Here is a 25,000-nt window from a genome sequence, read left to right as displayed (position 1 = left end):
TTTTCCAACCAAACATCACCAATCTCTTCCATTCCATTTCATTCTCATTCCATTGTTCGTCCAATTCTTTGATTATGTCCTTACATTTGTTTAAAAAAGAGTCCAATTCTTTGCAGTACAAAAACAAATGTACAATTCCTTCTTCTTTTTCGTGACATACTTTACACATCGCACTTTGTTCCATTCCTATTTTGTTTAAAATCACATCAGTAAATACCACTTTATGTCTTATTGTGTACTCCAAGGACTCCAGTCTTGTTTCTACACATCTTCCCCTCATGTTTCTCCATATATCTTCCTGTTTTAAATTCACAAATTTCTGTAGCCAGAAGCAATTTACAATAGGTTCTTTAAAAACACTGTCTCTGAAAAAGCAATAAAACATCTTAATACTGCATTCTTTGAGAGTGTATACTTTTTCACCCAAATTCACTTGAATGTCTTTCTGTTCTTTTTCCTTTTCCATATTTTCTATTCTTTTAATCCACTCTTTGGGTATAGCTTGTTTAATTACTTCATACTTGTTTATAATTTCTTGTTTGCTGTATTCCTCTTTTGCCTCATCCATTGCATCATACACACATTGTACAGGTAAGAAACCTTCTTTCACTTCATACATTACATCTTTTACTTTAGTTATTCCCACTTCCATCCATTTCTTAAAATAAATGACTTTGTCTTGTTTTAAAATCTTGTTGTTCAAGAACAGAGGTTGATTTAAAATGTTTTCTCTTCCTCGTGGGTCATATTCAATATTTGTTAAAAACTTCCCCCAAGCACTAAGCAATTCTCTATAAAACCCAGGTATTCTCTCTGACATCCAACTTTTCGTTTTCATCCATAAAATTCCATCCTCCATGTTAAAATTTTCACATCTGTTTAAAAAAAATTTCATTGTTTTCTTCCATTCTGCCTTGTTTTCTTCTTGTAAATACTTTTTAACTGCTTTTACTCTTAGACTGTTTTTCCTTTGTTCTACATCCATTAATCCTAGACCGCCTTTTTCTATATCCCCTAAAATCGTGTTGTAAGCTATTCTTGGCGGTTTGCCGTTCCAAATAAAATCAAGAAAACATTTCTTCAACCTCTTTTCTATCCATATTGGCATTTCAGATAAGTATAAAACATACCACAATTTAGAAACCATTAAAACATTCAAAGTTAAAACCTTCCCCTTCAAGCTTAAAGTTCTTAATTTCCAAAAGTTTATTTTTCTTTCTATTCCTGATATCAGTTGTTCCCACATTTCATCTCTTGTTTTTTTCTCATTTTTCCCCAATAAAAGTCCTAAAATTTTCATTTCTTCTACCTCTTTAAAATTAAAATAATCATTTAAAAGCACAGCTTTGCCAAACCTCATGTACACTGTTTTATCCTCATTAACTTTACCTCCTGATGCTTTACAAAATTTCTTGACAACATTCATGGCCTCTTGTACACTTTCTTTCCTATTTACAATTATTGTTGTGTCATCTGCATACTGAAAAACTTTCCCTTCAGACATTATTCCCTCGATCTCAATTCCTGTTATTTTTGTATTTTCCTTTATAGCTAATCCCAGTGGTTCTGATACAAGTGAATATAACAGTGCCGAGAGTGGACAACCTTGCCGTATTGATCTCGTAATTTTAAAACATTCAGTTAAAAACCCATTGCATTTAATTTTTGTCAAAGCCCCCTTGTATAAGATTCTAATCCATTTGATAAAATTTTCCCCAAAACCAAAACTCTTTAAAACATCAAATAAAAAACCATGTTCCACCCTATCAAAAGCTTTTTCAAAATCTAAACTGATTATGTACCCATCCTTATTTTCTTGTTTTATGTACCATATCATGTCCCTTATACTCATTGTTATGTCAGCTATGTCTCTTCCTTTGACTGCATATGCTTGATTTGTTTTTATTATAGTTGGCATCACTCCCTTCAGTCTATTTGCTAAAACCTTTGCTATAATTTTAAAATCTGTGTTCAACATTGAAATTGGTCTATAGTTCTTTAAGTCTACCCTCTCCCCTTTCCTTTTATATATAATTTTCATTAAACCTATTCTCATCCTTTCATTTACTTCCTCTTTTTCAAAAATTTCCTTAAAAACCTCCTTTAAAATCTTTGTTAAAACCTCTTTAAAACATTTGTAAAATTCACTCCCCAAACCATCTATTCCCGGACTCTTCTTTCTGTTTAGTTGATCTATTGCTTGTTCAATCTCTTCATCTCTGAAATCATGGTCACATACATCTTTATCTTCTTTACTTAATTTTGCTTTTATTAGATTTAATAATTGTTTTTTTTCTTTCTCCTCTTCACCTTGTGTACTGAAAAGGTCCTCATAAAAGGCCTTTATTTCTTTTAGAATATTTTCATTTCCTTGTACGATTTCCCCATTTTTCCCTCTTATCTCCTTTACAATCTCTGCTTTTCCTTTCTTTTTCTCTAGGTCAAAATAAAACTTTGTACATTTCTCTCCTTCCACCATATATTTTGCTTTACTTCTTAATCTTGCTCCTTCATATTCTTTTTCCTCTATTTCCTTTAATCTTTCCTCAATTTCTCTTATCTTTTGTATGTCTTTGTTTTCTTTAGCTAGTTCTTTTTCTAAGTCTGTTTTCATTTCTTTTTTCTTATATCTCTTACATTTTTGTATTAGGCTACAGTATTTAATTGAGAATTTTTTTATTAAAAACTTTACGTTTTCCCACCATATTCTCTTACTCTCTTCATACATTTTACTTTCCTTTTCTCTTTCTATAATTTGTTTGATTTCTGAAACATAATCTTTATTTTTAAGAATCTCTGTATTTAAAACCCATACCCCCGGCCCTCTTTGTATTTTGTCCCAATCAATTTTAAAAAATAACAACTTATGATCACTTAAACTTGTTTCTTCATACTTAATCTTTTCAATAAAATTTTCCACATTCCTATTACATAAAATAAAATCAATTCTTGTTTTGCACACAAACTGTCCCACTATTTGTCGTCTTGAAAACTCTTTTTTTGTTTCGTTCCTTTCTCTCCATACATCAATCATTTTATTTTCTTCCATTAAAAACTTTAATTCTTTTCTCCCCGCATCACTTTTAAAAACCATTCCCTCTGCCATATCTTGTTTACTAAAAACTGTATTAAAATCCCCCATCATTACAATTTCTTTATATTTCTTTAAAAAACCTCTTAAAACAAAAAAAAAATCTTTTTTTTCCTTCTCTTCTGTTGGTGCATGTACATTTACTATAACCATTTCCTTTTCATCATATTTTGTCTCTACAATCATACATTTTCCTATATTGTCTTTATATACAATTTTGCTTCTTTTAAAAACCTCCTCTTTCATTAAAAAAGCAACTCCTCTTCCAAATCTTCCATCACCATTGTTATATAAAATTCCTCCAGCCCATCTCCTTTGAAAATCCTTCATCACATTCTCTTTCCAGTTCGTTTCTTGTAGTGCAATGATATCTTCGTGTTTACATCTTTCAATTACTTTTTCAAATTTTCTCACGTCCAGCAGTCCTCTTGCATTAAAAGTCACACAACTTAAAACCATTAAAAGAAAAATTAAATACCTAAAAACCATTGTCTCACTTCATCTCCTCCAGTCCCTTTAAAACTTCATACCTATTTACACATTTCATTTGTCCTTTTTTCATCACTTTTTTCTTAGCAAACTGTACATTTGGTGTTACCTTTAATGTTCTTCTTCTTGTTTGTGCTCTTCCGTCTCTGCTTTTCTCCAATACTTGTGCTCTTCCGTCTCTGCTTTTCTCCAATACTGCTGCTTCTTCCATATCTTTATTGTCAATCCCGCTGCTCTCTACTATCTCATTTTGTCCTTCTTTGTCCATCGTATCTAAAAGACTTGTAAAACTTGCAGAAATTTCAATTGGTGTCCATGTACCATCATCTCCTTGTGAATTGTCCTTCTCGTTTTCCACTTCTTTATCCTCTGTTGTCTGTTCCTCTATGGTTATTCCCTTTTCCATTTCATTTGCTCCATCAGTGTGTTGTTGTTCTTCATTTTCATTTTCTTCTCCATCGTTCCCTTCATGCATTTGACTGTCCACCTGTTTTTGTGATCCTCCTTCCCCTCCATCCATCCAACACTCACATTTATTTAAATAGTCTTGGCAGTCCGGGCACTTAACAGTGTTACAGTCCCTTGCGAAATGTCCCCTCTCCTCACATTTGTAGCACTTAAAATCAGGGCAATCTTTCATTAGATGGTCTGGGCTCATGCACAGCCGACAGGTTTTCACCTGATGGCTGTGCATCACCCTAAAATATTGCGGCCCTTCCGCTGTTTCCAGCTTCGTGCTGTATGGGAGTGAAACCACTTCCCTGGGAAACCTCACTCTCGCAAACCTTGTCCCGTCCTCGATTCCAGTGCCCGGATACAGCCTTCTTTTAATTTTTGATATTGGCAAAACGCCCCAACCTTGCAATTTTTCTAAAATTTCGTTATCCTCCAGGTAAACAGGCAAATGCATGAAGGAAACGACATATTCTCTGTTTTGTAATCTCCTCACCTCACAGTTTGTTCCTTTTATCATTAGTCCATCCATTAACTCATCACACATTTCCTCCTTCTCCAGGGTCAGCTCATATTCCTTATTTTGTCTTGGTCTTACTGCCAGAACGTTTCCTTCTCCAATTTTCTCTGCTATCACTTTAATTATATCCTCCGCCTTTACTCCATTAGCATTGTCCACATTTACAATCACTGTTGCTTCCTTCATGTATTTCCTTTGCTCAAAATTCCTAACACCTGTATCCTTCTGGTTTCCAGCTCGTGGTCGATGTTCAGGTCCAGTGTCATTGCCGTTCCGTTTCTCCGCCGCCATTTCCAGGTCATTAGCCGTAGGTCCGTCCATTTCAAATGAAAAACAAACACGAAAAACAAAAACAAACAAACAAAACCACGAAAAATCACGATTTAACCACCCTCCAGCCAGCCAAAAGCTGCTGTTAGGTGGTTTAAACAAAAAAAATCACTAACAAACAAAACTCAATCGATATACAAATAAAAAACTACAAACACTAACAAACATAAACAATGAGAGAGCCTTCCTCTCTCTACTGCAGCCAACTCACTTCCTGATTGCTCAATAGCGCCCTCAGGGTGGTGTGGCCGTAAGCGAGCGCGGACTCGATTCGAGAGCCACTTCAAGACTAATGTGGCAACGCCATGCCATCGGCGAACGCTTACAGAAAGGATGCATTTCTGGAAAAAAAATTATATGAATAAATAATTAAATAATTAATTAAATAAAGAATTAAATGCTTACAGCACCTGGTATTCCCAGGCGGTCTCCCATCCAAGTACTAACCAGGCCCGACCCTGCTTGGCTTCCGAGATCAGACTAGAGCGGGCGTGCTCAGGACGGTGTGGCCGTAAGCGAGCGCTGACTCGATTCGAGAGCCACTTCAAGACTAATGTGGCAACGCCATGCCATCGGCGATTGCTTACAGAAAGGATGCATTTCTGGAAAAAAAATTATATGAATAAATAATTAAATAATTAATTAAATAAAGAATTAAATGCTTACCGCACCTGGTATTCCCAGGCGGTCTCCCATCCAAGTACTAACCAGGCCCGACCCTGCTTGGCTTCCGAGATCAGACGAGAGCGGGCGTGCTCAGGGTGGTGTGGCCGTAAGCGAGCACTGATTCGATTCGAGAGCCACTTCAAGACTAATGTGGCAACGCCATGCCATCGGCGAACGCTTACAGAAAGGATGCATTTCTGGAAAAAATTATATGAATAAATAATTAATTAAATGCTTACAGCACCTGGTATTCCCAGGCGGTCTCCCAACCAAGTACTAACCAGGCCCGACCCTGCTTGGCTTCCGAGATCAGACGAGAGCGGGCGTGCTCAGGGTGGTGAGGCCGTAAGCGAGCGCTGACTCGATTCGAGAGCCACTTCAAGACTAATGTGGCAACGCCATGCCATCGGCGAACGCTTACAGAAAGGATGCATTTCTGGAAAAAAATTATATGAATAAGTAATTAAATAATTAATTAAATAAAGAATTAAATGCTTACAGCACCTGGTATTCCCAGGAGGTCTCCCATCCAAGTACTAACCAGGCCCGACCCTGCTTGGCTTCCGAGATCAGACGAGAGCGGGCGTGCTCAGGGTGGTGTGGCCGTAAGCGAGCGCTGACCCGATTCGAGAGCCACTTCAAGACTAATGTGGCAACGCCATGCCATCGGCGAACGCTTACAGAAAGGATGCATTTCTGGAAAAAAATTATATGAATAAATAATTAAATAATTAAATAAAGAATTAAATGCTTACAGCACCTGGTATTCCCAGGCGGTCTCCCATCCAAGTACTAACCAGGCCCGACCCTGCTTGGCTTCCGAGATCAGACGAGAGCGGGCGTGCTCAGGGTGGTGTGGCCGTAAGCGAGTGCTGACTTGATTCGAGAGCCACTTCAAGACTAATGTGGCAATGCCATGCCATCGGCGAACGCTTACAGAAAGGATGCATTACTGGAACAAAATTATATGAATAAATAATTAAATCATTAATTAAATAAAGAATTAAATGCTTACAGCACCTGGTATTCCCAGGCGGTCTCCCATCCAAGTACTAACCAGGCCCGACCCTGCTTGGCTTCCGAGATCAGACGAGAGCGGGCGTGCTCAGGGTGGTGTGGCCGTAAGCGAGCGCTGACTCGATTCGAGAGCCACTTTAAGACTAATGTGGCAACGCCATGCCATGTGCGAACGCTTACAGAAAGGATGCATTTCTGGAAAAAATTATATGAATAAATAATTAAATAATTAATTAAATGCTTACAGCACCTGGTTTTTCCAGGCGGTCTCCCATCCAAGTACTAACCAGGCCCGACCCTGCTTGGCTTCCGAGATCAGACGAGAGCGGGCGTGCTCAGGGTGGTGTGGCCATAAGCGAGTGCTGACTCAATTCGAGAGCCACTTCAAGACTAATGTGGCAACGCCATGCCATCGGCGAACGCTTACCGAAAGGATGCATTTCTGGAAAAAAATTATATGAATAAATAATTAAATAATTAATTAAATGCTTACAGCACCTGGTATTCCCAGGCGGTCTCCCATCCAAGTACTAGCCAGGCCCGGCCCTGCTTGGCTTCCGAGATCAGACGAGAGCGGGCGTGCTCAGGGTGGTGTGGCCGTAAGCGAGCGCTGACTCGATTCGAGAGCCACTTCAAGACTAATGTGGCAACGCCATGCCATCGGCGAACGCTTACAGAAAGGATGCATTTCTGGAAAAAAATTATATGAATAAATAATTAAATAATTAATTAAATGCTTACAGCACCTGGTATTCCCAGGCGGTCTCCCATCCAAGTACTAACCAGGCCCGACCCTGCTTGGCTTCCGAGATCAGACGAGAGCGGGCATGCTCAGGGTGGTGTGGCCGTAAGCGAGCGCTGACTCGATTCGAGAGCCACTTCAAGACTAATGTGGCAACGCCATACCATCGGCGAACGCTTACAGAAAGGATGCATTTCTGGAAAAAAATTATATGAATAAATAATTAAATAATTATTTAAATGCTTACAGCACCTGCTATTCCCAGGAGGTCTCCCATCCAAGTACTAACCAGGCCCGACCCTGCTTGGCTTCCGAGATCAGACGAGAGCGGGCGTGCTCAGGGCGGTGTGGCCGTAAGCGAGCACTGATTCGATTCGAGAGCCACTTCAAGACTAATGTGGCAACGCCATGCCATCGGCGAACGCTTACAGAAAGGATGCATTTCTGGAAAAAATTATATGAATAAATAATTAATTAAATGCTTACAGCACCTGGTATTCCCAGGCGGTCTCCCATCCAAGTACTAACCAGGCCCGACCCTGCTTGGCTTCCGAGATCAGACGAGAGCTGGCGTGCTCAGGGTGGTGTGGCCGTAAGCGAGCGCTGACTCGATTCGAGAGCCACTTCAAGACTAATGTGGCAACGCCATGCCATCGGCGAACGCTTACACAAAGGATGCATTTCTGGAAAAAAATTATATGAATAAGTAATTAAATAATTAATTAAATAAATAATTAAATGCTTACAGCACCTGGTATTCCCAGGAGGTCTCCCATCCAAGTACTAACCAGGCCCGACCCTGCTTGGCTTCCGAGATCAGACGAGAGCGGGCGTGCTCAGGGTGGTGTGGCCGTAAGCGAGTGCTGACTCGATTCGAGAGCCACTTCAAGACTAATGTGGCAACGCCATGCCATCGGCGAACGCTTACAGAAAGGATGCATTTCTGGAACAAAATTATATGAATAAATAATTAAATAATTAATTAAATAAAGAATTAAATGCTTACAGCACCTGGTATTCCCAGGCGGTCTCCCATCCAAGTACTAACCAGGCCCGACCCTGCTTGGCTTCCGAGATCAGACGAGAGCGGGCGTGCTCAGGGTGGTGTGGCCGTAAGCGAGCGCTGACTCGATTCGAGAGCCACTTCAAGACTAATGTGGCAACGCCATGCCATCGGCGAACGCTTACACAAAGGATGCATTTCTGGAAAAAAATTATATGAATAAGTAATTAAATAATTAATTAAATAAATAATTAAATGCTTACAGCACCTGGTATTCCCAGGCGGTCTCCCATCCAAGTACTAACCAGGCCCGACCCTGCTTGGCTTCAGAGATCAGACGAGAGCGGGCGTGCTCAGGGTGGTGTGGCCGTAAGCGAGCGCTGACTCGATTCGAGAGCCACTTTAAGACTAATGTGGCAACGCCATGCCATGTGCGAACGCTTACCGAAAGGATGCATTTCTGGAAAAAATTATATGAATAAATAATTAAATAATTAACTAAATGCTTACAGCACCTGGTATTCCCAGGCGGTCTCCCATCCAAGTACTAACCAGGCCCGACCCTGCTTGGCTTCCGAGATCAGACGAGAGCGGGTGTGCTCAGGGTGGTGTGGCCGTAAGCGAGCGCTGACTCGATTCGAGAGCCACTTCAAGACTAATGTGGCAACGCCATGCCATCGGCGAACGCTTACAGAAAGGATGCATTTCTGGAAAAAATTATATGAATAAATAATTAATTAAATGCTTACAGCACCTGGTATTCCCAGGCGGTCTCCCATCCAAGTACTAACCAGGCCCGACCCTGCTTGGCTTCCGAGATCAGACAAGAGCGGGCGTGCTCAGGGTGGTGTGTCTGTAAGCGAGCGCTGACTCAATTCGAGAGCCACTTCAAGATTAATGTGGCAACGCCATGCCATCGGAGAACGCTTACAGAAAGGATGCATTTCTGGAAAAAATTATATGAATAAATAATTAAATGCTTACAGCACCTGGTATTCCCAGGCGGTCTCCCATCCAAGTACTAACCAGGCCCGACCCTGCTTGGCTTCCGAGATCAGACGAGAGCGGGCGTGCTCAGGGTGGTGTGGCCATAAGCGAGCGCTGACTCAATTCGAGAGCCACTTCAAGACTAATGTGGCAACGCCATGCCATCGGCGAACGCTTACAGAAAGGATGCATTTCTGGAAAAAAATTATATGAATAAATAATTAAATAATTAATGAAATGCTTACAGCACCTGGTACTCCCAGGCGGTCTCCCATCCAAGTACTAACCAGGCCCGACCCTGCTTGGCTTCCGAGATCAGACGAGAGCGGACGTGCTCAGGGTGGTGTGTCCGTAAGCGAGCGCTGACTCAATTCGAGAGCCACTTCAAGATTAATGTGGCAACGCCATGCCATCGGCGAACGCTTACAGAAAGGATGCATTTCTGGAAAAAAATTATATGAATAAATAATTAAATAAATAATTAAATGCTTACAGCACCTGGTATTCCCAGGCGGTCTCCCATCCAAGTACTAACCAGGCCCGACCCTGCTTGGCTTCCGAGATCAGACGAGAGCGGGCGTGCTCAGGGTGGTGTGGCCGTAAGCGAGCGCTGACTCGATTCGAGAGCCACTTTAAGACTAATGTGGCAACGCCATGCCATGTGCGAACGCTTACAGAAAGGATACATTTCTGGAAAAAATTATATGAATAAATAATTAAATAATTAATTAAATGCTTACAGCACCTGGTATTCCAAGGCGGTCTCCCATCCAAGTACTAACCAGGGCCGACCCTGCTTGGCTTCCGAGATCAGGCGAGAGCGGGCGTGCTCAGGGTGGTGTGGCCATAAGCGAGCGCTGACTCAATTCGAGAGCCACTTCAAGACTAATGTGGCAACGCCATGCCATCGGCGAACGCTTACAGAAAGGATGCATTTCTGGAAAAAAATTATATGAATAAATAGACCTCTTCACGGTTCACGTCACAGGCAGTTTCCACTGCGCATGTCAGGGTCAGAAAAGCCATTACAGCAGATAGAGTTACGTATTATTCGGTATCGTCAAAAATGCCTACTTACGTCGTGGGTTGTGAAAATCGCACCAGGTCTTTCGTTAAGTTTTCGCGATTCATGCAGAATCTCAAAAACAAAAAAATACAACATCTGCAGCTGCAAGCAATTAACGTGCAGACTGGAACAATGCAAATATCAAAGAGGCTTGTGTTTGTTGTGTTCACTTCATTTGAGGTAAGTCATAATTTTTCAGCCCTGTTAGATTACATTATAAAGCCTGGATGGTATGAACAGTTTGACCCCATGCTGCGCGCGCACCCGATAGTCATTCAATGTTTACAAACTTTGAAGGGGTCTATAAATAAATAATTAATTAAATAAAGAATTAAATGCTTACAGCACCTTGTATTCCCAGGCGGTCTCCCATCCAAGTACTAACCAGGCCCGACCCTGCTTGGTTTCCGAGATCAGACGAGAGCGGGCGTGCTCAGGGTGGTGTAGCCGTAAGCGAGCGCTGACTCGATGCGAGAGCCACTTCAAGACTAATGTGGCAACGCCATGCCATCGGCGAACGCTTACAGAAAGGATGCATTTCTGGAAAAAATTATATGAATAAATAATTAATTAAATGCTTACAGCACCTGGTATTCCCAGGCGGTCTCCCATCCAAGTACTAACCAGGCCCGACCCTGCTTGGCTTCCGAGATCAGACGAGAGCGGGCGTGCTCAGGGTGGTGTGGCCGTAAGCGAGCACTGATTCGATTCGAGAGCCACTTCAAGACTAATGTGGCAACGCCATGCCATCGGCGAACGCTTACAGAAAGGATGCATTTCTGGAAAAAATTATATGAATAAATAATTAATTAAATGCTTACAGCACCTGGTATTCCAGGCGTTCTCTCCTCCAAGTCCCTATGCCGACCAATCATTGAGCGCCGTTGAGCAGGTTGAGCTGCTCAACCAACCAATCACTGAGCTCTGTTGAGCAGGTCTCTTCCTCAACCCACCAATCGGATGGCGCCGATGCTTTGAATATTAAGTGCATCATGTGAGTGACAAGCGTAAATAACACTACCATCATCAGTTGATTGAGTTGATCGGTTACAGCAAACAAGAGGTAAGTCCAGTATATTTACCAGTATATTCATATAAATGCTTTCTAACCGCTTTTTGTATGGATTTGCGTGGATTTACGTGCAGTAATTACAAAGTTATTAAAGTTTTAAAAGCTTTAATAGAGAAAATATGATCGCCCATCTAAGTTAACTGCTAACGTGTATCGTAAACTGCAGTTATTCGAGTCTTTGTAATATTTTACTCAAATTAAATACTTTGGAAATACCCAAACACAATCAGGGCTGGACATTAAGACTAAACTACTATCCGTATACAGGTAGATTTTACTTATTGCTAGTACTACTGTCAGTTTTTCCTGTTGGAATTGACTGACTACATACTGTACATAGTGTAAATAGTTTAGGCCTGTTTTGTCCGGCTATCTCCACTAATCTAAACTATTTTGTCTCATAGTAACTTATAAGCCATTAACAGCCAATAACATATAGTAACTGATAAGCCATTAACAGTCAATAACATGTTAAAACACTGACAACACAAGGCAAGCAAAAATATAGTCTACAATTATAAAACCATTACCTTTTGAACTTTCAGCTAATCATATGAAATATCACATTAAAATGTAAATCAGATAAAATCAATAAAGATTACTCAGTACTTGTGTAGTATTTTTTATGATTATTATTTTACAAAATACCTTTTTAGTTCTACTTTAAGTAATAGTATTAGCAGAACTGTTACTTGTTTACATGTTTTGCATCTCCTGGTTTTCCAGTGTTTAGTCCCCTGTACAGTTTGAAAAGAAAAAACTAATCTGAATCTGTTTCTGTTTTATTACAACAGTTAGAAATCATGGATGTGGAGGGACACAAGTGCAGTGTTTGTGACAAGAGTTTCTCTGTGAAGTCCAACCTGACTCGGCACATGCAGCTTCATTTTCCAAAGGAGCATGTGTGTGAAGTGTGTGGGAAAAGCTTTGCACTGAAACAGCAGCTGAGCAGCCACCAAAAACAGCACCTGTACCCATGCATCCGTCTGTACAGACAGGGAGAGGCCAAGCTGCAGTGTACGGATGCAGCTAAGAGTGTGGCAATGGCCCCCAGCAAAGCAGTAGATCCCAGCTGTCTGAATTCTGAAAAGGCGGAGGCTGCTGCAAAGGAAGCTGGAGGGGAAATGTGGAAAGGCCAGCTAGTTGTCACATTCGGCAAATATGCAGGACAGTCTTTCAGGTGGTTGCTTGAAAATGATGTGGGCTGGGTCATATGGCTGCTGTCTGAATATTGCCAGAAGGGTGAGCAGAATGATCTCCTTAAGTGGCAAAAGGAGCGATTGCTGCAGTATGCCAGAGAGTTCCCGCCTGTCACCTTTCATCTTAACAAACGCTTGGAGGTAACTTTGACCTTTTAACTGAGATTAAATTATATTTATGGTTTTGTTTATAAAAAAATGTGTGCATTTGTAAATCAGTTAGGCACATGTATTTCACCTTCAATAGTAAAATCATCAATGTTTACTCTGCACAAAAGCTTGTGTTTTAGCCATAGGAAGTGGTAACAGTGTAAGTACTTGTGCTTATGTGGTACAATACAACTTCTTATGTGTTTTCTACAATTCCTTTATTTTCTGCATGAACAGGAGTCAAGGAAAGACAAGGGAAAGAAGGCTGAATCTACAGTTTCAAAGTTCCAGCAGGATCCTGACTATGCCAGTGATGCTGAATTGTTGGCAGCTGCTGGTAATTAACATTTAACACACCATAACTCTTATTTTAAAATTAATATAACATTTTCTTACTGATGTATTTCAAACATCTGACTCAATACACTGCTGAAATATCACACATTTTATGGCACTGATAATGATGACAGTAGGTTTAGTATTTCACTTTAATTTTCAGCAGGGTGAGGGATATTATCAAGCTAGCTGCCCTTTTTCAGTGTAACAGATTTAATGTCTAAATGCTTTGTTGGCATTTAGATAACACATACAACAATCAATTTAATTTGTAGATGTGATATGTTTAAATATATAAAAAAATAACTATTGTCTATATTTTTTGTAGCAGCTCTATACTAAAATGTTTATATCAAATATCATTTGTGTTATCTAAAATAAGATCTGATAACATGGAAAATAGAAACAAACTTTGTTTATTGTGATAATGTTTGTGTGTCATTATATTCACATCTTAAGCAATGTGCTCAATACATTTTGTCTGATTTTTTCTACAGAGACTGTCCTTGAAGAGTCTGAGGTAGCGGTCTCCACACAACTAACCACCTGGGGAGAGCTCACACCGGCTGTGAGTCTGGACTCTTCCCACAGCCTCAGCACATCTCAGGGAAGACCTTCTTCCCCTGTAGACACCTCTGCCTCAGAAACCAGTGGCATCTTGCGAGAGGGCTGGCAGAAATACTGGGAGCATCCACCTCCATCTACACAAGCCAATGGTATAGCGCCTCCTAACATCAAGTGGCTGAAATATGATGAGACGTATGGTCTGTTTGAGCGGCCTTCAAAGTACAAGAATGCCAAAGGAGAGATTGTGGAGAGAAGGCTTTTAAAGGAGAAGATGGAGTTCCACCCACCCCCAATTCCTACTTCTGTCAAGGGAGGACTGCCCAACATGATGGCCTTTTTCACAACCCCTGTCTTCTTCTGGCGCCCAGTTGGTGTGATGCAAGCCAAGATCCGCTGCCCTAGCTCCAACTGCCCTGCACGACCAGATGAATACCTTGAGAAGAAAGGCTTTGGTAGTTATGCTAGGCAAGTGTGTGGGATGAAGTACAATTACACCCTGTTGACGGAGAAGCTGAAGTGTTCACATTGTGAAAAGATGAGGCGGGCAGTGAGTAAGACACATGGTGACGCAGACAGTGAAGATGAGGACAGTCATCATGTTCAGCAGTACATTTGGCTGGCACATAGTCCCAAGATTCTGATGAACTTGGCCCCAGCCATCAGAAGCATGTTTCCTGCCATACTGTGTGGGAAGCGTGCTATTGACAAAGGCGTGGTTACTCTTCTGAATGACAGGGTCAACAGTGTGTCCATGAACAAAGTCCAGAGACTGCTGCAGCAGGGACATGATGAGTGGTATGTGGAGCGCCGTGACCTGTACCAGACTCTCCTTTATGAAGCCCACACAGCTGGATCTGCATCGTCTCAGAAGAGCATCCTGTCCTTTGTCAAGGCTGCTGGTACTTACACCCCTCCTCTGCCCCGGTCTCCCCTTCCTTGTGCCCGTGTGCTGAGGCGTGCGCACATGATCATGGAGATGGAAAAGATGTCTGTGTACAGAGCCTCAATCCTCAGTGTGACTGGAGAAATCCTCTGCATTGATGGCACAAAAAAGGTATGTGTATTCTATCAATTCATGAAGTTAAGCAAACTTAATATTTATTTAGTCACTTTAAAAATGAATTGAGCCAACCTATTGTTTTGAATAAGGGACTTTAGCCTCACTGTTCAGCGTTCAAATGTGGAGGATACAAAATGTACATGCATTGTAATTCATATAAATTATATTGGGCAGACAGGTTATTGATAGAAACTATCAAATTGATGTTCTGCTTTCTGTTTTTTCAGGTCCTTAAGAAGATATATGGTGATGGCCAGGGCACCATGCAGTATATCACCAGTGTGCTGAACGAGTGGGGCCAGTTTTTGACCACAGTGGTGGTGGCAGCTGAGTCTGAGGGGTGCTACAGACGTATGGCCAAAGGTCTGATGGCCCGCTTTGAACGAGCTAGGGCTCCTGCACCAGCTGTCATATATGCAGATAACAACTGTTGTCGGTAGGTAATAACACATACGTATACCCTGATAATATTTGTCATTCATTTAATGTTAAAAAAAAACAACGAACACATGCTGAAAATTTGTATTGTCTCAGTGACAGTGGTTCGTCCTTCCTGGAGAATCTGTTCAGGGACTGGGTGCAGAAGGGCACTGTAATCAGACTGGACATCCGACACTGGCTGCACCGCTGGGATGCTGTTGTCATTAAACAGAGCCATGCCAAGTATGGGGTGTTCATGAGTGCCCTTGCAGGTGCAGTGCTGGCCTACAACAAGAGCGATATGATGCTCCTAATCCAGGCAGTCAGGAAGGGCAACCAGGAGTTGTACGGCAAACTTTCAGACGAGGACATGATAGCCTTCCTTAAACCTCATCAAATCAGGTCCTATGTCAGACGGATCACCCGTGGCGTTGAGGTAAAGTGTAATATTAATCCATGTATAATCTTTATGTATAAAAAGCTGAAAACATACTTCACTAAAATTAACTAAGTTCTCACAATACTATATTTCTTTTTGGGAAATACTTTTAATTATTGAAATAATTTCACATTTTAAGCGATATAACTCTATTAAATAAATTGGAATGATTGTTACAGGAGACAGCTTCAGCAATTGAGTCCATCATTACGGAGTTCAAGGGACCTGCAGGCCTTGACATTGATGGAATCCACCTGTTCAAATCAGCACAGGCAGTGGATTCTCATTGGGCAATTGCAAGCAAGCATCTAAGTTGTATGCAGGTGGGTAAACACTACTTTGAACACACTATTTTGAACTAATCATTGTAAAATCATACAAACTCACAGACACCATAATAATAAAGCAACGTATGTTTTAAAGGACCCCCCTGGCATACAGCTGTATGTGTCAGTGAAGGTTGTGGTGCTGAATGGGGTCTCCCTGAACAAGTACAGGTGTCGGCGAGGCAGTAACTCCTTGGAAGGCTTGCACTCACACCTGTACAATGCCATTCCCTCACAGAGATGTGGAGTTATGCCATTCCAAGTAAGTATAAACTTTAATATTTAAAAAACTATTGATTTCACATCATTGTTCATAGGCATATTTTACCTGCATCCTCCATGCTTTTGCGCTACCCTCTTTTCCTGTGCGTGTGTGAGCTCTATGCTGTTCACATAGCATCAACTGGGTGTATGAGATGCACACACACAAAATAGCCTATTGTGTAAAAAAGACTAATTGTATGTCATGCTGCTGGGCGATGCCCACTTTGTAATCAAAATTGCTTTCTGATGTACAATCATACATGAATGGTCATGTCTTTCAGGTGTATCTGATTGCATTTGCTGTGCAGTGGAACAACCGCATGGAATCACTCCGTGTTGCAGGTGGTCATGGCAGGCAGACGTGGTGTACGGACCCGCAGCAGATTCAGCGCATGAATCAGCAGGCTGAGGTGCTCTTCGGTAAAGAGCATGTCCTCGAGCCTAACTTTGCTGCTCCAATGCCCTACCCTGCTGTATACAAGGACCCAGACGAGGTGGAGCTCCTTGGAGTAGAGTATGCCATGTGCCAGTCAACCAGCTTTACTTCAAGGGATTACTATGCCCAGCAAGGTACACAATCTTGCATTATAACAATATAAATACATACTAAGGGCCAGATTTACTAACTGCGTGCACCAGCACAAACCATCATTTTGGCAGTAAATAGCGATGTCAGGAGTCACTAAAGACGCGCAGTGGATCATTAGTGCTAAAAGGGTTAGGGTCTGGTTCTTTTTGCGACTGATCTTATTCCATATGCATTTCTAGGAGTTTCCCTTTCAGACACAAACATTTTGGGAGGAGAATATTTAAATGATTCACACAATTTTGGAGTTGCGCTTGCATGCTAATTTGCCCTGTTTAGGAAATCTGGCCCTAAGTGATCAAATACCTATAAATATGATGCATATTCTATCCATGACAAGTATGCAAGATGTAGTTTTATTTTACATATTATGAAACAAATGAACTGCAGGATTGCCATTTTGTATTAGTCTACTGTTAGTTGTTGTAACTGCTTAGACCCACTGGTGATTAGTACATTACATATTTGCAGTTGAGGAAGAGCAGTCCCGTGAAGAAGAGGAGACGGCTGAACAAAGTGAGGACAAGCTGGCAGATGAGGGTGTGGACATGGGTGTAGAGTCAGAGGAGGATCCTATGGACGCTGTCAGTGACAAACATGTCATCCTCACTCAATCAGAACAGGTGGAGGAGGAGGACAGTCCTGCTATGCAGGATGTGCTGATGACCCAGAGCCATCTGCATCTTCCTGGGCTGGAGGAAGTGGAAGCCTTGGCCCTGCTCCTTTTAGAACTGGCAGACGACAGTGACCGTCACCTAGTGCCAGCTGACCTAAGGCTGAAGATTGCCACTGCAGTCGCTGCACTGCATGAGCATGACAGGTCAGCAGCCAACTTTGTAAAAAGGTATGAGTCTAGGTGGGGTTACACCCTGTTTGGCAGATGCTTGGGAGCTGATACACCTGAGAGCAGAGCCGCACAGAAGACAAAGTTTTCTTGGATGAGGTACCCTCAGGCAGCCCAGGTGACTGAGGATAGTCGTCTGTGTTACCTCGTTATTAAGATGCTGAAAAACCGGCCACCTGCCAGTCGTCTCACCTCCCCCACTAAAATCACCAATGCAATCAAGGGCCTGTATAAAAGGATTGTAGACCGAGTCAGAGACGATCCCATTCTTAATGGTCTCTCCATTCCTCTGCCCAATCTGAATGCCAAGTCCATCTCTACATTCATGGCACGGGAAGAGAAGAAGGCTAACTACAGGGCAACGGTAATGCCAAAGGTAAAACCCCACCAAAGAGTGCTGTCAGAAGAGCCAATGCCAGCAGCTCCTACTCTGCCAGAATCCCTTCCAGCTCCAGATCGACCTCAGGTTCAGTACCAGAGCCTATGTCATGCAGCTGGAAAAAGGCATGGTCAGAAGCGGAGGTAAGCTGTAAAACCCTTAGCAACCACACGTATAAACATAAACATAGAATGAGACAAAGTTTGAGATCAGTTTGTTGTTTTTATTTGAGCTTTCATGCATATTACACATATTGGAACATTGTTGTTCACGGTCAGGGACTATTTTTTTCTAGCAGAAGAAATGCTTTTACTGATTTAACTTCATGAAAGTTGCACTAATACATTTTTTTTACTTTAATATTGTGTGGTAACCGTTTTATAAAAGCAATAAGGTACTTGAGGCAAGTGCTTCAGCCGTTACTTATTCACTATACAGCACAGCCTCTCATACCTTATTGCTTACATGTGAACATATCTGAATTCATCAGCTGAATGGTTTAAACTTAAACACAACAAACCATGTAAATTGATAGTCATACCCATTATTTCTCATGAATTATACTCATCATCGCATGTATGATTTATTTTTGCAGGATAGATGTGGAAGAGTTTGCGAACCGGCCCATTCAACCTAAACCCCCTGTGGCCACGTACATCCCACCCAGAGCGTCAAATGCACCTGTCCTTGTAGTGGTTCCTGCACAGCCACAGGGACCATCCATGATGCTCTGTGGGGCATCCAGCAGTCAAGGGGTCATACCTTTCACACCACCTCCTGCGCTGACATCCAAACCAATAAAGCCTCATAAATCCACAAAGCCTTGTGGGGCCTGCCATGTACCCCAGTGTGGTGGGCAGCGTAAGAGATACACGCCATCCAAAGACAAGGCTGCTGAAAGTAGCCAAAAAATATTTACCTATTGCCCAGCAACTAGGAAGTCCACCACTTCAGGTTTTGAAGGTGTTGTGTTCAACAGTTTTGAACACTTCAAAAGTGTAGTTGATGAGGAACTAAAAAAGAAGAAAAATAACAATTAGAGAGCCAACTACATCCCCCAAATCACAATACCTGGATTAGACCTAGTTTACCTCATCCCCTTTTATATATTGTACACAGTATTGGGGAAAATTACTTTTAAAAGTATTCCATTAATGGAATGCACTGATTGTATGTATATTGTATATAATTCAATGTGTACATGTATAAATCTTAATAAGAATCCTGTAAATAATAACTTATAGTACCTTTTTATCTATTTTCTGCTAAATTACTTAATAATTAATGTTAATTCTATTCTGTTTACATTGTTACCTGTGTTATTGTTATTATTGTTGTGTTGTTTATTTATTTATGTAGATATATATTGTTGCACAAATAAAAAAAGAATGTTTCCAAATATGATTCCTTTCTCTTGTTCTCCATTTGTCCACTTAATAGAGGTAAAGACTGTCACATGAAACTGTATTGAGTATAGCAGAGCCTGAATTACTTACCAGTATGGTAAAGATTTTCTAAAATTCCATTAAGGCCGTTTTATGTGTACATTTTTTCATGCTCCCTAGAGGGTGAATAGGGCATATAGAGTAAATAATATCTCAGATATGAGCAAATTACACTTTGTTCAAGTAGCCTACTATAGTTTCTTAGATTTTTTCAGTGATCTTGCAAACATTGTTTCACGTTTATTTATAAAGTGCATAAATTCATACTTCACATAGATATGTGCAAAAAAAACATTTGTTACATGGCTTGTTTTTTATTGTTTTAATTGAAGCATTATGTTTGTTACATTACGTGACAGACATCATATTATACTTATTAAAACATTTAAGTTTAGACCTTTACATTTAGATTCTAGTCTTCATAGTCTTACTCACAAAAAACATAAAAACAAAACCATAAAAAGAACATAAACTTAGTATTGATGTCCTGAAGAAAGAAAACATTGGACTCGCTTTCCATTTAGCCACTCCCCTCTATTTGGCCCCTCCCAAAACCACCACATCTCCTCCCTCCAACGTCTTGCTGATCTGTTTACTTGGATTTTTCCAAGGTGATCGGGACCCAGGATAGGGACTTGCGGGGGTCATGAGCCATTCCCAGGCGGTCTCCCATCCAAGTACTAACCAGGCCCGACCCTGCTTGGCTTCCGAGATCAGACGAGAGCGGGCGTGCTCAGGGTGGTGTGGCCGTAAGCGAGCGCTGACTCGATTCGAGAGCCACTTCAAGACTAATGTGGCAACGCCATGCCATCGGCGAACGCTTACAGAAAGGATGCATTTCTGGAAAAAAATTATATGAATAAGTAATTAAATAATTAATTAAATAAAGAATTAAAAGCTTACAGCACCTGGTATTCCCAGGAGGTCTCCCATCCAAGTACTAACCAGGCCCGACCCTGTTTGGCTTCCGAGATCAGACGAGAGCGGGCGTGCTCAGGGTGGTGTGGCCGTAAGCGAGCGCTGACCCGATTCGAGAGCCACTTCAAGACTAATGTGGCAATGCCATGCCATCGGCGAACGCTTACAGAAAGGATGCATTTCTGGAAAAAAATTATATGAATAAATAATTAAATAATTAATTAAATAAAGAATTAAATGCTTACAGCACCTGGTATTCCCAGGCGGTCTCCCATCCAAGTACTAACCAGGCCCGACCCTGCTTGGCTTCCGAGATCAGACGAGAGCGGGCGTGCTCAGGGTGGTGTGGCCGTAAGCGAGCGCTGACTCGATTCGAGAGCCACTTCAAGACTAATGTGGCAACGCCATGCCATCGGCGAACGCTTACAGAAAGGATGCATTTCTGGAACAAAATTATATGAATAAATAATTAAATAATTAATTAAATAAAGAATTAAATGCTTACAGCACCTGGTATTCCCAGGCGGTCTCCCATCCAAGTACTAACCAGGCCCGACCCTGCTTGGCTTCCGAGATCAGACGAGAGCGGGTGTGCTCAGGGTGGTGTGGCCGTAAGCGAGCGCTGACTCGATTCGAGAGCCACTTCAAGACTAATGTGGCAACGCCATGCCATCGGCGAACGCTTACAGAAAGGATGCATTTCTGGAAAAAAATTATATGAATAAGTAATTAAATAATTAATTAAATAAATAATTAAATGCTTACAGCACCTGGTATTCCCAGGCGGTCTCCCATCCAAGTACTAACCAGGCCCGACCCTGCTTGGCTTCCGAGATCAGACGAGAGCGGGCGTGCTCAGGGTGGTGTGGCCGTAAGCGAGCGCTGACTAGATTCGAGAACCACTTTAAGACTAATGTGGCAACGCCATGCCATGTGCGAACGCTTACAGAAAGGATGCATTTCTGGAAAAAATTATATGAATAAATAATTAAATAATTAATTAAATGCTTACAGCACCTGGTATTCCCAGGCGGTCTCCCATCCAAGTACTAACCAGGCCCGACCCTGCTTGGCTTCCGAGATCAGACGAGAGCGGGCGTGCTCAGGGTGGTGTGGCCATAAGCGAGAGCTGACTCAATTCGAGAGCCACTTCAAGACTAATGTGGCAACGCCATGCCATCGGCGAACGCTTACAGAAAGGATGCATTTCTGGAAAAAAATTATATGAATAAATAATTAAATAATTAATTAAATGCTTACAGCACCTGGTATTCCCAGGCGGTCTCCCATCCAAGTACTAACCAGGCCCGACCCTGCTTGGCTTCCGAGATCAGACGAGAGCGGGCGTGCTCAGGGTGGTGTGGCCGTAAGCGAGCGCTGACTCGATTCGAGAGCCACTTCAAGACTAATGTGGCAACGCCATGCCATCGGCGAACGCTTACAGAAAGGATGCATTTCTGGAAAAAAATTATATGAATAAATAATTAAATAATTAATTAAATGCATACAGCACCTGGTTCCCAAGCAAGTTCCCCTCCAAGTACCTAAGCGATCGGCAGCCGTCCAATGGTTGAGCAGAGCTGAGCAGAGCTGAGCAGCGATCAGCCAATGGTTGAGCAATGCTGAGCAGAGCTCGGCGCTCAACGGACCAATCATTGAGCGAGGATCGGAAAACGTCATCTAATTTATTCAGGACTAGTAAATATTCACATTTGGATTCGTTGTCATTGAGGACCGATGGACTGTGTTTGTTTACTCGCAGGTACGTTTGTTATAATTATGTGCTAAGTTATAAATGAAACGCGTTATATTTTTTAATAATTTGCCTGATATTTAAGGTTTTACATGATAATATCTCATTAGCGCCGTACTGAGACCACCGATTGACTAGGCTAGCACCACTTGTTTACATCAAAATAGCTAGGTTTGATCTCTGAAATGCGTTTTAAATGCGACCAGACTATTCATTTTACATGTTGAGACCTTGACAAATGTACTACTAATGTGTGGACTCGAAATGTAGAGCTTAAATATGCTTATATTAAATAATATATACTATATATTAACCGAATGCATTGGAAATGAATTAACGAGCTACCAATCGCCGATTAAATGACCTGAAATTCCCTGGAAATACTTCAAAAACGTCATCAGACACTCTAGCTCACGTCTTAAGACCATAGAGATGCTGTTACAATAGTGTGGAGTTAAAATTCGATGTGTAAATATGCTTTAGAAGTGTAAAGATGTTAATGATCAATGTGATCATATGGAACAGACTGATTGTTGATAAACACCACACAATGAATGTTCTGCTTTGTTTTTATAGATTCTCAAGGGAAGATCTACAACAACGGCCAGGGAGGGCACCGTGCAGTACGTCACCATCGTGCTGAATGAGTGGGGTCAGTTCTTGACCACAGTGGTGCTGTCCGGGTCCGAGAGGTGTTACGTACGCATGGCCAGAGGTCTGGTCGCCCGCTTTTGCCGGGCCAACGCTCCTGCTCCAAAGGGTTTGTATGTGGATAACAACTGTGGTCGGTGAGTTCAATAGCAGTTGAAACCTATGATGAAATGGATAATTAAACATCTAACACACCAACACAAAATTTCATAATATCATTTTCAGTGACAATGGATTCAGAGCAGCTCAGAAGAGCAAGTTTGGCTGCATGACGTACGCTCAGGCGGCACAGGGGACCGAGGACAGTCGCCTCCTCTACCTCCTCCTCCAAGATGCTGAAGAACCGAGCACCAGCCAATCAGCTCACCTCAGCCAGGTCACCGCTTCTTTGAAGGGACAGTATAAGAGGATTGCAGAGTTCGAGAAGTCCCCATCCTTGGCGGTCTTGCCATTTCACTGCCCAACTTAAATACCAAGTCCATCTCATCTTTCACTGCCAGGGAGGAGAAAAATACTACGGGGCGACGGTACTGCCGAAGGGGATGCCTCACCCGAAAGTGCTGTCGGATGCACCGTTCCCGGAAGCTCCTGTGCTGCCAACATCCCTCACAACACCAGACCGGCCCCAGGTCCAGTACCAGCATGTTCATCATGAGGCTGGATGGGCGTGGTGAGAAGCGGAGGTAAGTTGTCATAAGCACTTTGTTTCACCTGTTGGCTGTGGAAAGCAAATCGCACACATCATAACAATACTGTGGGGGGGGGGGATATATCACCCATCCATCCGTAGGCCCAAATGGTGGAAACCAACGACAAACATTTATGCCTAAGATGGGAGGTGTCTATCAACATTGAATGAAGTTTGCTTAAACTTTAACATTGTAGTGAGTGAGTGAGACCATTAACCACTTGCATTGAGTGAAAACAAATAAGATCAGTTTCAGATTCTTTGTGCATGTGGCATTTCATATACAGTTTGCTTTGAGAGAATGAGAATACAAATGTATGACATCCTAAAAGTGTGATCTCTGAAAACCAAATGGTCTCGGTGGGAAGTCAACTGTGAATCGTAGAGAGTTGTTTTCCCGAGCCTTCATGGTGATCTCATGCTGTGCTCTTTGGGGAGGAGCTATCTTTATTTAGGAAATTACAATACTCCTTACAATACTCATTACATGTTTATTTTATATTTCCAGATTATTTTTGAAGAGCCATAGCCTGTGCCTGCTGTGAACCGGCCCGTTCAGCCCATGGCATCATCCTCCTCCACTCGGCCAAGGCCTGCTGCGTCCACCCACCTCCAGCCAAAGCCTGCTGCGCCCACCTATGATCACCCCCTATGTCGACAGCACCCATACTGCTGGTTCTCCCCGCACAGCCACAGGCTCCCTCCATCCTGTTTCATGGGCAATCGTGCAGCCCGGAGCTTTGTACCTCCAGCCCCAACAGTCAAGGGATTCATGCCTAACAAGTCTTTGCAGTGGGGCTTGCCACGTGCCTAATTGTGTTGGACATTGGAAGAGGTACACACCTTTCAAGGAAAAAGTGTCTGTAAGCACCCAGAAGATATTTTCCTACTGTCCATCCACTAGGAAATCCACCACCTCTGGGTTTAACAATGTGCTGTACGAGTTGGAAAAGAGGAGAACTGTGTAAATAACTTACCTGTGTGATGCCACTTCTCCTGTGCCATCTGTAGGAGAGAGAAAGAGGCTTGTTTGTTGTTTTAAAGTGCTTCAGCAAGTACAATCTATTGATTTATATAGTTCAAAAGTAAACAAAATGCACTTTACAGTTTTACTTAAGAATATTCTTGTGTTTGTTTTTTATTGTTATTTATGTTGCTGTTTTAGTGCACTATATAGTATCTTTATTTATACAAACATGTTCTGGCCTATGTTCAATGTCAAGGCCAATCTAACCTCATTAATTTTAACCTTAATCAGTTTACATACCCTTTAATGGTTGTTCATGTTCAGATAATCTGTGTTTTTGTCATGCGTGTTGTTTGTCTTTGTCAGCTTCATGACTTTGTGATGTTTGTATGTCTTTGTCTGTTTCATGTTTAACAAAAGTTTGCCAAAGAAAACACACAAAAAAATTTAAGAGACAGGAATGGCTTGAGCCTTTATTTGTTGATTGGTGACCTGAGTCTTTGGATAATCCTGTTCTTTATTGGGCTTTTGCCTGTACAAACCAATTGTTTATTTTTATCTTAAGTACAAGT

At 41.9% G+C, this 25,000-nt stretch overlaps 1 protein-coding gene, 1 long non-coding RNA gene, 23 other non-coding genes and 6 pseudogenes across 26 annotated transcripts; 2 read left to right on the top strand and 29 right to left on the bottom strand.

Annotated features, from left to right (window-relative positions):
- Positions 1–5,281: 5,281 nt before the first annotated feature.
- LOC141360603 (5S ribosomal RNA) lies at positions 5,282–5,400 on the bottom strand (annotated as a pseudogene).
- A 142-nt stretch (positions 5,401–5,542) lies between these two features.
- Positions 5,543–5,661, bottom strand: LOC129414518 (5S ribosomal RNA). Its single transcript, XR_008634420.2, has one exon. It is a non-coding gene; the product is annotated as a 5S ribosomal RNA (ribosomal RNA).
- A 120-nt stretch (positions 5,662–5,781) lies between these two features.
- On the bottom strand, positions 5,782–5,900 carry LOC129414527 (5S ribosomal RNA). The gene has a single exon (XR_008634426.2). It is a non-coding gene; the product is annotated as a 5S ribosomal RNA (ribosomal RNA).
- A 141-nt stretch (positions 5,901–6,041) lies between these two features.
- LOC141361204 (5S ribosomal RNA) lies at positions 6,042–6,160 on the bottom strand. The gene has a single exon (XR_012367256.1). It is a non-coding gene; the product is annotated as a 5S ribosomal RNA (ribosomal RNA).
- A 137-nt stretch (positions 6,161–6,297) lies between these two features.
- On the bottom strand, positions 6,298–6,416 carry LOC141359907 (5S ribosomal RNA). Its single transcript, XR_012366397.1, has one exon. It is a non-coding gene; the product is annotated as a 5S ribosomal RNA (ribosomal RNA).
- Positions 6,417–6,557: 141 nt separating this feature from the next.
- LOC129416791 (5S ribosomal RNA) lies at positions 6,558–6,676 on the bottom strand. Its single transcript, XR_008635529.2, has one exon. It is a non-coding gene; the product is annotated as a 5S ribosomal RNA (ribosomal RNA).
- Positions 6,677–6,804: 128 nt separating this feature from the next.
- LOC129417178 (5S ribosomal RNA) lies at positions 6,805–6,923 on the bottom strand. The gene has a single exon (XR_012366997.1). It is a non-coding gene; the product is annotated as a 5S ribosomal RNA (ribosomal RNA).
- Positions 6,924–7,052: 129 nt separating this feature from the next.
- LOC141359895 (5S ribosomal RNA) lies at positions 7,053–7,171 on the bottom strand. The gene has a single exon (XR_012366382.1). It is a non-coding gene; the product is annotated as a 5S ribosomal RNA (ribosomal RNA).
- Positions 7,172–7,300: 129 nt separating this feature from the next.
- On the bottom strand, positions 7,301–7,419 carry LOC141359909 (5S ribosomal RNA). Its single transcript, XR_012366400.1, has one exon. It is a non-coding gene; the product is annotated as a 5S ribosomal RNA (ribosomal RNA).
- A 129-nt stretch (positions 7,420–7,548) lies between these two features.
- LOC141360080 (5S ribosomal RNA) lies at positions 7,549–7,667 on the bottom strand. The gene has a single exon (XR_012366593.1). It is a non-coding gene; the product is annotated as a 5S ribosomal RNA (ribosomal RNA).
- A 120-nt stretch (positions 7,668–7,787) lies between these two features.
- On the bottom strand, positions 7,788–7,906 carry LOC141360235 (5S ribosomal RNA). The gene has a single exon (XR_012366748.1). It is a non-coding gene; the product is annotated as a 5S ribosomal RNA (ribosomal RNA).
- A 141-nt stretch (positions 7,907–8,047) lies between these two features.
- Positions 8,048–8,166, bottom strand: LOC141361193 (5S ribosomal RNA). Its single transcript, XR_012367245.1, has one exon. It is a non-coding gene; the product is annotated as a 5S ribosomal RNA (ribosomal RNA).
- Positions 8,167–8,307: 141 nt separating this feature from the next.
- Positions 8,308–8,426, bottom strand: LOC141359888 (5S ribosomal RNA). The gene has a single exon (XR_012366374.1). It is a non-coding gene; the product is annotated as a 5S ribosomal RNA (ribosomal RNA).
- A 141-nt stretch (positions 8,427–8,567) lies between these two features.
- On the bottom strand, positions 8,568–8,686 carry LOC129414577 (5S ribosomal RNA). Its single transcript, XR_008634448.2, has one exon. It is a non-coding gene; the product is annotated as a 5S ribosomal RNA (ribosomal RNA).
- Positions 8,687–8,814: 128 nt separating this feature from the next.
- Positions 8,815–8,933, bottom strand: LOC141359913 (5S ribosomal RNA). The gene has a single exon (XR_012366404.1). It is a non-coding gene; the product is annotated as a 5S ribosomal RNA (ribosomal RNA).
- A 120-nt stretch (positions 8,934–9,053) lies between these two features.
- Positions 9,054–9,172, bottom strand: LOC129414595 (5S ribosomal RNA; annotated as a pseudogene).
- Positions 9,173–9,288: 116 nt separating this feature from the next.
- On the bottom strand, positions 9,289–9,407 carry LOC141359809 (5S ribosomal RNA). Its single transcript, XR_012366290.1, has one exon. It is a non-coding gene; the product is annotated as a 5S ribosomal RNA (ribosomal RNA).
- A 129-nt stretch (positions 9,408–9,536) lies between these two features.
- Positions 9,537–9,655, bottom strand: LOC141360733 (5S ribosomal RNA; annotated as a pseudogene).
- A 129-nt stretch (positions 9,656–9,784) lies between these two features.
- LOC129414612 (5S ribosomal RNA) lies at positions 9,785–9,903 on the bottom strand. The gene has a single exon (XR_008634464.1). It is a non-coding gene; the product is annotated as a 5S ribosomal RNA (ribosomal RNA).
- A 128-nt stretch (positions 9,904–10,031) lies between these two features.
- LOC141360895 (5S ribosomal RNA) lies at positions 10,032–10,150 on the bottom strand (annotated as a pseudogene).
- A 550-nt stretch (positions 10,151–10,700) lies between these two features.
- LOC141360859 (5S ribosomal RNA) lies at positions 10,701–10,819 on the bottom strand (annotated as a pseudogene).
- A 120-nt stretch (positions 10,820–10,939) lies between these two features.
- On the bottom strand, positions 10,940–11,058 carry LOC129413196 (5S ribosomal RNA). The gene has a single exon (XR_008633869.1). It is a non-coding gene; the product is annotated as a 5S ribosomal RNA (ribosomal RNA).
- A 3,531-nt stretch (positions 11,059–14,589) lies between these two features.
- On the top strand, positions 14,590–19,396 carry LOC129433081 (uncharacterized). Of its 2 annotated transcripts, none has more exons than XM_073862193.1 (7): positions 14,590–14,742; positions 15,283–15,604; positions 15,787–15,930; positions 16,031–16,195; positions 16,479–16,767; positions 17,255–18,149; positions 18,602–19,396. In XM_073862193.1, exons 1-7 carry the CDS (start codon positions 14,729–14,731, stop codon positions 19,044–19,046), a joined length of 2,274 nt encoding a protein of 757 aa, XP_073718294.1. In that variant the 5' UTR covers positions 14,590–14,728; the 3' UTR covers positions 19,047–19,396. The 2 variants fall into 2 exon arrangements, with proteins under 2 accessions (XP_073718294.1, XP_073718293.1); XM_073862192.1 differs by lacking the exon at positions 14,590–14,742 and adding an exon at positions 14,980–15,184.
- A 687-nt stretch (positions 19,397–20,083) lies between these two features.
- LOC141361033 (5S ribosomal RNA) lies at positions 20,084–20,206 on the bottom strand (annotated as a pseudogene).
- A 141-nt stretch (positions 20,207–20,347) lies between these two features.
- Positions 20,348–20,466, bottom strand: LOC129419305 (5S ribosomal RNA). The gene has a single exon (XR_008636451.2). It is a non-coding gene; the product is annotated as a 5S ribosomal RNA (ribosomal RNA).
- Positions 20,467–20,607: 141 nt separating this feature from the next.
- Positions 20,608–20,726, bottom strand: LOC129419302 (5S ribosomal RNA). Its single transcript, XR_008636430.1, has one exon. It is a non-coding gene; the product is annotated as a 5S ribosomal RNA (ribosomal RNA).
- A 141-nt stretch (positions 20,727–20,867) lies between these two features.
- LOC129419297 (5S ribosomal RNA) lies at positions 20,868–20,986 on the bottom strand. The gene has a single exon (XR_008636423.2). It is a non-coding gene; the product is annotated as a 5S ribosomal RNA (ribosomal RNA).
- A 141-nt stretch (positions 20,987–21,127) lies between these two features.
- On the bottom strand, positions 21,128–21,246 carry LOC129419292 (5S ribosomal RNA). The gene has a single exon (XR_008636421.1). It is a non-coding gene; the product is annotated as a 5S ribosomal RNA (ribosomal RNA).
- Positions 21,247–21,374: 128 nt separating this feature from the next.
- LOC141359808 (5S ribosomal RNA) lies at positions 21,375–21,493 on the bottom strand. Its single transcript, XR_012366289.1, has one exon. It is a non-coding gene; the product is annotated as a 5S ribosomal RNA (ribosomal RNA).
- Positions 21,494–21,622: 129 nt separating this feature from the next.
- LOC141359840 (5S ribosomal RNA) lies at positions 21,623–21,741 on the bottom strand. Its single transcript, XR_012366323.1, has one exon. It is a non-coding gene; the product is annotated as a 5S ribosomal RNA (ribosomal RNA).
- A 171-nt stretch (positions 21,742–21,912) lies between these two features.
- LOC141359436 (uncharacterized) lies at positions 21,913–24,173 on the top strand. Its single transcript, XR_012365873.1, has 4 exons — positions 21,913–22,131; positions 22,699–22,882; positions 22,999–23,456; positions 23,970–24,173. It is a non-coding gene; the product is annotated as an uncharacterized lncRNA (long non-coding RNA).
- Positions 24,174–25,000: the final 827 nt, after the last annotated feature.

This window comes from Misgurnus anguillicaudatus, chromosome 23, assembly GCF_027580225.2.
Source record: "Misgurnus anguillicaudatus chromosome 23, ASM2758022v2, whole genome shotgun sequence".
Lineage (NCBI taxonomy): Eukaryota > Metazoa > Chordata > Actinopteri > Cypriniformes > Cobitidae > Misgurnus > Misgurnus anguillicaudatus.
Note: the sequence above shows the minus strand (reverse complement) of the source record. Positions and strands in the feature narration are given on the sequence as shown.